General features: G+C 40.7%; 1 protein-coding gene across 1 annotated transcript in view; it reads left to right on the top strand.

The window, feature by feature from the left end:
• The first annotated feature begins 183 nt into the window (after window positions 1–183).
• The window catches only part of LOC119799946 (tumor necrosis factor receptor superfamily member 10B-like), a 50175-nt gene continuing 39875 nt past the window's right edge, over window positions 184–10483 (top strand). The window contains exons 1-3 of the mRNA XM_038309857.1: window positions 184–341; window positions 4237–4375; window positions 10176–10259. Coding sequence (XP_038165785.1) covers window positions 10185–10259 — 75 coding nt within the window. The 5' untranslated portion in view covers window positions 184–341; window positions 4237–4375; window positions 10176–10184. The remainder of the gene's footprint in view (window positions 342–4236; window positions 4376–10175; window positions 10260–10483) is intronic.

Below are 10483 nucleotides of genomic sequence, written 5' to 3'. Positions count from 1 at the left end.
AAGGAACCCAGGACGATCTCGTTATGAATTTAAAGTTTTTATTGAGCCACACTGAGCCAGCCGAAGGCACACAAATCTTACGACTGCTAGTCTAGAGAGGCGGCCCCGACTCGGTAAAGACGGGATTATAAAGGGTAAACCACGGGTTCAGTACTTCCGTTGTCGCAGTGGCTGTTGGCAAGCACGACGGGATATGAACTTTTAACGAAAATGGGGCACAGGTGTATTGCCATGGCTTCTCGGTCTGATCGGGGAGCAGAAAGTCTTGGAGTTACAGAAGCAGAACTGTTATGCCCAGATCCGCGAAGTCTCCCTCAAAACAAACAAGGAGACCGAGTCCAGTATGTAAAAGCAAAGAGTCTTTATTTTATGCGAGTTTGCAAACTCGGTCTCTCCGCAAGCCCAACGTATTGGAATAAACGGAGAGCCCCGAGCTCAGTTAGAGTTGGGTTTTTATAGTAGTAAAGATGGGGGTGAGGGGTTTCTAAGGTTCAGGACCCCTGATTGGCTGACATTTGTCTAGGGGTGCCCTGGTGAGTGTGCTGGCAGATGATCCGATCTACAACAGTTGGAACGTTAGACATTTCCTTTGGAAGGTCTGTTCTTGGGTGGTGCTCGGGTAATCTCAGTTTGTGGTTCTTCCTGAAACCAGGTATCGCTTCAGGATAAACTACTGAGACTTGGGTCTCCATTAAAATTATGGATAGGTGAGTCCTACTCTGTCAGGTGATAATGGTTGGAAGTAAAGAACTTCCTTTGGGTGGTCTGTTTCTATTTAGCTTATCATGGCTGGCTCCTACAAGAACAATGCAGGTTCGTAATGGTTCCCTTAAGAAGTGCAAAAGCCTAAGAATCAGCCTGAGGTCCCTTCAGGAATTAGGGAACATGTCCTTTTCATTTTATTAGCGGTGGCTTTTCCTGAGCTGGGGCACCTCCTGCGTGCTGAACGAACACTCTGCCACTGAAATATACTGATTTTTAAATATATTTTAAAATTTTTAATGTTTGTGTTTCACCTGCTTGTGTGCAAGTGCACCGCGCACCGCGTACATGCAGGATCCGCAGAGGCCATAAGAGGGAGTCGGATCCCATAGAACTGTAGTTACATTTGGGACCACACACACACACACACACACACACACACACACACACACACACTGTGGGTGACATAACGTAAGTCCTCTAAACTACAGATCCAGCCTGGAAATATGCCGATTTAAAAAGAACCATCAAGCAAGCAAGCAAGCAAATAATCTAAAAAACGAAAGGAGCAGTTTGTGTAAAGGTTTAAAAAGTAAAGTGAAAGTTATTGGCTCAGGAGAAAGTAATTCCGGTTAAACAGTCGCTGTTATAAAGTTATATTTCCTAAAGAATTGTTTGAAGGAAATGTGATGCATTTCAGGGTTTACAGTTGTTGAAACAGTGTAAGCGAATTTTCACAAGCACCGAGTTTTAATGAATTGTATCAAGCATTTTTAAAGGTGGACAGGAGTGTTTAGTTATGTGTGTATCGACTGATATCTATGTATTGTCGTAGTTCTCTGTGTTTAAAATATCTCATTTGATGCTCATAGTAAGCTTGGGAGGTGAGTTTTCCCACTTTCCCTGTTTCTACCGAGGAAGCTGAGCTGGGTGTGCTGGCATTTGCCTTTAATCTCAGCACTCAGGAGGCAGAAGCAGATGGGTGGCAGAGTTCGAGGCCAGCCTGGGTCTACAGATTTCCAAGATAGCCGGGGATACAGAGAGCAACTCTCTGAAAGAGAGGGTAGGGAGCTATAAATATGGACTCTAGTAGAGAAAAGATTTGTATGGAAGGAGAGCAATTGTTGTTCACTAGGAAACAAATTTGTACCATGCCATTTGTCATGCCCTGTAAATCAACGGTGTCCTGAAAGAAACTAGATTTTCTAAACCCAGCTAAGGGTCCGATTAAGCCAAAATATTTGCAGGAGAGAACATTACTGTATCTGGGGGCTGCTTGCAAGCAGAATCAGTAGAGCTGGCCTGGTCTTAAATACATCCTCTCTGAACTGGTTTCTTCTAGATTTTTTTCTTTTTTTTGGTCTCTCTTAGTAAATAGCAGCTTGACTCCAGGCAGGCTGCTTTCCTCTCAGCCTCAGCCTCTGGTAAATAAGGATTTCTAAGCTACAACCATAAGGCTTTTACTGGCTCACACATTCATTCCGATTCTTTCTCGTGAATCTACCACAGGTCCAAGGCCTGTAGGGGCCTTCTATTCTGAGACTGAAGAACACAGTTTCACCTTCATGTACCCTACTGTGATAGTGACATGTGTTGATGTCACAGACACCTAGATGTCTCCCCTTACAGCCATGATTTACACATCCCCGAGGCTTCTCTGGAATTTTTCACTACATTCTAATGATGTTCCAGGCCATCGCTCCCACTCATCAGCAAGTCCTCCTCATCTCCATAGAAATAAACAGCCCTCAGGTCCACTTGTCCCTAATACTAGTACCTAGCTCTGAGATTAGCAACATGTAGGATTAGTCAAATGAAAACGCAAAAAATAGAATACTCATCATCTATGGGATTTACAGAGAAAAGAAACCAGGCTTGGTAACATCCTGTTTGGGTACCAGAATATAATGGTATTCTGGAATCTTTTTCTACCCTGGTTCTGTCATCTCTGTGCTTTTTGCGCTGTGTTTATCTTTCCACAACTCTGTATACCTCTTTACCATGCACTGCTTTATAAATTTCTGTTCATGTGTTGTGTCTCTGCCTAGATTATGTGTCTTTGCTAATGGGACTGTGATCTTAATTGTATCTGTTTCCAGCAGACTGCTAGGCACGTGGTAGAGACTATGGAATGAATAAATGGATGAATTTAATGAAATGATTAATTTAAAATTCTACCAAAGCCTATACTTTATAACATTAAGACTGTTCATTTAGGTATAATATGTTGATATAACAGTTGCATCTTTATTTCTATGAATAGGTTATTTCTCCACCAGTCATTTTGAGCTAAATGTCTCTAAATTTACTCGTCTTTATGCTTGGACAGTTAGCTGGAATAAAATGTCTTGCTTCTTTTATTCAGTGTTTAAACCACAATTACTGCCCATCCACTTATGACCATGACTTCTTAGAATGACACAGCAGCCATTTGGGAAACTGACTGTCCAGATTAGCCTTTTAAAATCTCAGTATAGGTCTGGGGAGGTAAACTGGTGTAAAAGCATTTGCCACATGAGGACCTAAGTTCAAATTCCCACATAAAGACAGACCAGGTAGAAGGAAGCCAACACCAGAGGTTGTTCTCTGGCCTCCATATTTACATCATGGCATGCTTATGCCCACATAAACAACCATGGTTGTGCACTCATACACACAAAAATTAAAATAATTTATCAATGATAATTATACAAATAAAAGATCACTATCTTCCCTCCCCCTCCTCTCTTTCAAATCATTCTTTACTCTAAGGGCCTTCAAAACCATCATTCATCTTAAGTTAAAAACTGAACAAACCGGGCTAGATAGTTGACTCTGTGGTTAAAAGCACTTGTTGCTCTTGCAACCTAGAATCAGTTCCCAGTACCCATATGGTGGCTCACAGCTACCCATGATTCAAGTTCCGTGGGATCTGATACCCTCTTCTAACCCTCCAGGGTACCAGGCATGCATGCATTGACAACCAAAAGTCAGACATGTAAAGCAAATAAATCTAAAAAAGAACAAAGTAAAACAATATTTGTAGGGAATGGAGAGACAGCCCAATTGGTAGAAAGGGTGCCACACAAGCATAGTAATATGAGTTGAGTCCCAGAACCCACATAAAATATCCAGGTGCAGTGAGTGACACAGGTTTACAATCTTATCACCAGGGAGACAGAAACATATAAACACCAGGGCTTGCTGGTGACTTAGGCAACTTGGCAAGCTCTAAGCTGATGAGAGACCCTGTCTCAAAAACAAAAAAACAAAACAGGAAAATCCCAAGGTTAGATTGCTCTTGAGAAATAACATCACAATTGGTCTCTGACCTTGATACACATGAACACACATGGAACATTACACACAACCACATACACACACGTACCCACGTGAACACACATATACAAAACAGCTACAAATAACAAAAAACAAATAAAAATAAAACAATTCATAGCTCTCTGTAAACTTTGTTAAGAAGCTAAACACTTGGGGTGGCTATTGCCCTGGATCCATTTTCCTTATGTATTAACATTCTCTGGTTTTTATACACAGAGATCTGACAGAGGTGAAAAGGATGTAAGACCCAGAGGATGGGAAGGAATGCTGTCTTCAGGACATGGCATGGCCATTGCATCCATGAGCACCCTGCAGCTCTAATTTCCTGCACAAGATCAAGCCAACATTCCAACAGGTAGCACTAATTGGAATCAGTGGGTTATTAACCAAAAAGGAGAGGACATTAAGTGGGGAGGGGGTATGTGTTGGAAGTGTCTTGGAGGAGAAGACAGAGGAAAAAGGAGTTGGGGTGCACATGATCAAGATGCATTGTTTACATATGAGAAATTGTGAAAAAATAAATAAAAGATATTCTTAAGAAAGAGAAATGATTATCTAGAATCACTGTTGATATATAAGCAATTGTTAGTTATACACACACACACACACACACACACACACACACACACACACATTGTATCTGGGCTGGAGAGATGGCTCAGAGGTTAAGAGCACTGGCTGCTCTTCCAGAGGTCTTGAGTTCAATTCCCAGCAACCATCTATAGTGAGATCTGGTGCCCTCTTCTGATATGCAGGTAGAATACTGCACACATAATAAATAAATAAATAAATGAATAAATAAATAAATTTTCCCTCATTTTTAATTAAAAATTTCCATCTCCTCCCCTCCTCCCCCCTTCCCTCCCCTTCCCTCCACCCATACCCCCACTCCCTCCCTCTCCAGGCCAAAGAGCCATCAGGGTTCCCTACACTATGTTAAGTCCAAGGTCCTCCCAACTCCCCCCAGGTCCAGGAAGGTGAGTAACCAAACTGACAAGGCTCACACAAAGCCCGTCCATGCCGTAGAGTCCAAGCCCATTGCCATTGTCCTTGGCTTCTCAGTCAGCCTCCACCGTCAGCCACATTCAGAGAGTCCGGTTTGGTTGCATGTTCCATCAGTCCCATTCCAACTGGAGTTGGTGATCTCCCATTAGTTCTGTCCCACCATCTCAGTGGGTGAACGCACCCCTGACGGCCCTGACTTTCTTTCTCATGTTCTCCCTCCTTCTGCTCCTCATCAGGACCTTGGGGCTCTATCTCTATCTCCATCCATCTCCAGGTGAAGGTTCTATGGTGATATGCAAGATATTCATCAGTATGGCTATAGGATCTGGCCTTTTCCAGCTCCCTCTCCTCAGCTGCCCAAGGAACTAGCTGGGGGCATCTCCCTGGATACCTGGGAACCCCTCTAGAGTCAAGTCTCTTGACAACCCTAAGATGGCTCCCTTAATTAAGATATATGCTTCCCTGCTCCCATATCCACCCTTCCTATATCCCAAGCATCCCATTCCTCCAAGCTCTCCCCATCCTCCCCTTCACGCTTTTCTCTCCCCATCTCCCCTTGCCCGTATCCCACCCTACCCCCAAGTTCCCAATTTTTGCCCGGCAATCTTGTCTGTTTCCAATATCCAGGAGGATAACTATATGTTTTCCTTTGGGTTCACCTTCTTATTATCTTCTCAAGGATGACAAATTATAGGCTCGATGTCCTTTAATTATGGCTAGAAACCAATTATGAGTGAGTACATCCCATGTTCATCTTTTTGGGTCTGGGTTACCTCACTTAGAATAGTGTTTTCAATTTCCATCCATTTGCATGCAAAATTCAAGATGTCATTGTTTTTTATTGCTGAGTAGTATTCTAATATATATTTATATTCCACAGTTTATTCATCCATTCTTCCACTGAAGAGCATCTAGGTTGTTTCCAAGTTCTGGCTATTACAAATAATGTTGCTATGAACATAGTTGAACAAATGCTTTTGTAGTATGATTGGGCATCTCTTGGGTAAATTCCCAAGAATGGAATTGCTGGGTCCTGGGGTAGGTTGATCCCAAATTTCCTGAGAAACCGCCACACTGCTTTCCAAAGTGGTTGCACAAGTGTGCATTCCCACCAGCAATGGATGAGTGTACCCCTTACCCCACAACCTCTCCAGCAAAGGCTAACATTGGTGTTTTTGATTTTAGCCAATCTGACAGGTGTAAGATGGTATCTCAAAGTTGTTTTGATTTGCATTCCCCTGATCGCTAAGGAGGTTGAGCATGACCTTAAGTGTCTTTTGGCCATTTGAACTTCTTCTGTTGAGAATTCTCTGTTCAGTTCAGAGCCCCATTTTTAAATGGGTTAATTAGCATTTTAAAGTCTAGTCTCTTGAGTTCCTTATATATTTTAGAGATCAGACCTTTGTCTGTTGCAGGGTTGGTGAAGATCTTTTCCCAGTCAGTAGGCTGCCTTTGTGTCTTAGTGACAGTGTCCTTTGCTTTACAGAAGCTGCTCAGCTTCAGGAGGTCCCATTTATTCAATGTTGCCCTTAATGTTTGTGCTGCTGGGGTTATACGTAGGAAACAGTCTCCTGTGCCCATATGTTGTAGAGTACTTCCCACTTTCTCCTCTATCAGGCTCAGTGTGTTCAGATTAATATTGAGGTCTTTAATCCATTTGGACTTGAATTTTGTGCATGGTGATAGGTATGGATCTACTTTCATTCTTCTACAGGTTGACATCCAGTTATGCCAGCACCATTTGTTGAAGATGCCCTCTTTCTTCCATTGTGTACTTTTGGCTCCTTTATCAAAAATCAGGTGTTCATAGGTTTGTAGGTTAAGATCCAGATCTTCTATTCGATTTCATTGGTTGACTTCTCTGTTTTTATGCCAATACCAAGCTGTTTTCAATACTGTAGCTCTGTAATAGAGTTTGAAGTCAGGGATGGTAATGCCTCCAGAAGTTCCTTTATTGTATAAAATTGTTTTGGCCATCCTGGGTTTCTTATTTTTCCATATAAAGTTGATTATTGTCCTCTCAAGATCTGTGAAGAATACTGTACACATAATAAATAAATAAATAAATAAATAAATAAATAAATAATAAATAAATAATTTTTTTTTAAAAAAAGAAAAAAGAAAGAAAGAAAGAAATTGCTTCTCTTTAAAAAGGGGGTGGGGCTGGAGAGATGGCTCAATGGTTAAGAGCACTGGCCATTCTTCCAGAGGACCTGGGTTCAATTCCCAGCACCCACATGGCAGCTCACAACTGTCTGTAACTCCAGGTCCAGGGCATCTTATATGATACCTTCGTACCAATGCACATAAAATAAAGTTAAATTAATTATTTAAAATAATAAAACAAAACAAAAAAACCATCGTATCCTGAAACTTTGTTATAACCCATTACTGGTGCCAGTTTTGCCCTGACAATGATGATTCTTTGCAGTTTTCTTTGTGTGTATGTGTGTGTGTGTACATGTTCACATGTGCACATGTGGAAGCATGCATGCATGTGTGGATGCATACTTATGAGGCCAGAGGTTGACAGTGGATGTCTTCCTCAATAGCGCTCTACCTCATTTTCCCCCAACTTTTCCAGTGAATTTTTATTAATAGTTTCATTATAATTTTCAGGGTCCTGGGGTAGGAACCACCATATGCTAAGAGTTATATAGAGAAACAAAATTATAGAATGAATATATATATTGCATATAAAGGGAATTTATTAGAATGACTTAACAGGCTGAAGCTCAGCTAGTCCAACAATGGCTGGCTAAGAATGGAAGGCCAAGGATCCAGTAGTTGCTCAGTCCATGGCTGGATGTCTCCACTAGTCTTCAGTATGTGCTGGAATCCTGAAGACATGGGTTCTAATACTAGTGAAGGAACGAACTTGCTAGCAAATGAGGGCAAACAGGCAAAAAGCAAAAGCTTCCTTTTTCTATGTCCTTATATAGGCTTTCAGCAGAGGTGTGGTCCAGATTCAATTCAGATTAAAGGTGTGTCTTCCCACCTCAAAGATCTGGATTACAAGCAGATGTTCCCACTTCAAATAAGCATACATCCCTCACAGGTATGCCCTCTGTTTTGGGGTTTTAATTAATTCCAGAAGTAGTCAAGTAGACGACCAAGAATAGACATCATAAGTCCTCCCCTTGTTAACTTAACAAACAATCATGTCTCTTCATGTCATGGTTAATTTCCAAATGAAAAGAGAAGCCAGGTAATAAAAATGCCTGAACATAATATAACTATCTCATGAACAGTTGCAATTAATTACATATTTAAGCCCGCCATAATTATGCCTAACATGACATAACAATCCCTTGTACAACCACAAATGCATTATAATTTTAGAATAAGTGGCAATGTCCCTTCAGGGATATTTTAGTATCTCAAACTTAAAATATGATAACCATTGATATTTTCCTAATTGATATAGCATCTCATGATAAGAAATTGAGGAAAGAAAACATAAATATCTGTACAAACACAATCTTAACAAAATATGACAGACACACCCGTGTCAATTATAATTCTCTTTTCTGCAACTGGTCACATGTCCTTATCTGGTGTTGTAATTACCTTCCTCTACTACGCGTTCTGTACCTCCTCCACCCTCAGAGAGAACCTCAGAAGCTCTTGGCTCTTGTTCTGGAGGAGTGATTCATGCCTTCCTAATGGGTTTGTACCCTCTTTTACCCGGCTGGATTAGACTGTTGTAGTTTCCCATTGACTTGTTTTATTCTTTTCTTCTCTCTCTCTCTCTCTCTCTCTCTCTCTCTCTCTCTCTCTCTCTCTCTCTCTCTCTCTCTCCTCCCTCCCTCCCTCCCTCCCTCTTCTCTCTTTTCTTTTTTTCTCATTTTTATCTTTTTTCTCTTTTTTATTGATTTTATTGAACTATAAATTTTTCTCTGATCCCCTCCCTTTCTCTTCCCTCCTCTTCAATCCTCTCCCATGGTCCCCAGGCTCCCAATTTATTCAGATCTTGTCTTTTTCTACTTCCCATGTAGATTAGATCCATGTATGTCTCTCTTAGGATTCCATTGGTCCTCCTGTATCTTTTTATGCCCAATACCAGGCTGTTTTCAGTACTGTAGCTCTGTAGTAGAGTTTGAAGTCAGGGATTGTGATGCCTCCAGAAGTTCCTTTATTGTTCCAGGATTGTTTTGGCTATCATGGGTTTTTTTTGCTTTTCCATATGAAGTTGAGTACCATTCTTTCAAGGTCTGTGAAGAAATTTTCTGGAATTTTGATGGGCATTGCATTGAATTTGTAGATTGCTTTTGGTAAGATTGCCATTTTTACTATGTTAATTCTACCTGCCCAAGAGCATGGGAGATCTTTCCACTTTCTGGTGTCTTCTTCAATTTCTTTCTTCAAAGATTTAAAGTTCTTGTCATACAAGTCTTCTACTTGTTTGGTTAGAGTTACTCCGAGATATTTTATGCTATTTGTAGCTATTGTGAAGGGTGATGTTTCTCTGATTTCTTTCTCAGCCCATTTATCATCTGTGTAAAGGAGGGCTACTGATTTTTTTGAGTTAATCTTGTATCCTGCTACATTACTGAAAGTGTTTATGAGTTATAGAAGTTCCTTTGTAGAATTTTTGGGGCCGCTTATATAAACTATCATAACATCAGCAAATAGTGAGAGTTTGACTTCTTTCTGATTTGTATCCCCTTGATCTCCTTTTGTTGTCTTTTTATTATTTATTTATTATGTATACAATATTCTGTCTGTCTGCCTGCAGGCCAGAAGAGGGCACCAGATCCCATTACAGATGGTTATGAGCCACCATGTGGTTGCTGGGAATTAAACTCAGGACCTTTGGAAGAGCAGGCAATGCTCTTAACCTCTGAGCCATCTCTCCAGCCCTCCTTTTGTTGTCTTATTGCTCAAGTTAGCACCTCAAGAATGATATTGAATAGATATGGAGAGAGTGGACAACCTTATATTGTTCCTGATTTCAGTGGGATCACTGTGAGTTTCTCTTCATTTAGTTTGATGTTGGCTGTTGGCTTGTTGTTTATTGCCTTTATTATGTTTAGGCATGTTCCTTGTATCCCTGTTCTCTCCAAGACTTTTATCATGAAGGGATGTTGTATTTTGTCGAAAGCATTTTAAGCATCTAATGAGATGATCATGTGGTTTTTATTTTTCAGTTTGTTTATATGGTGGATTACAATGACAGATTTTCATATGTTGAACCATCTCTGCATCTCTGGGATGAAGCCGACTTGATCATGGTAATGATAGTTCTGATGTGTTCTTGGACTTGATTTGCCAGTAATTTATTTAGTGTTTTGGCATCAATGTTCATGAGTGAGGTTGGTCTGTAATTCTTTTTCTTAGTAATGTCTTTATGCGGTTTGGGTATCAGGGTAATTGTAGCCTCATAAAAATAGTTTGACAATGTTCCTTCTGTTTCTATTGTGTGGAACAATTTGAAGAGTATTGGCGTTAGTTTTTC

This window comes from Arvicola amphibius, chromosome 13 (genome assembly GCF_903992535.2).
Source record: "Arvicola amphibius chromosome 13, mArvAmp1.2, whole genome shotgun sequence".
Taxonomy (NCBI): Eukaryota; Metazoa; Chordata; class Mammalia; order Rodentia; family Cricetidae; genus Arvicola; species Arvicola amphibius.
This window is presented reverse-complemented; position numbering and strand designations above follow the sequence as displayed.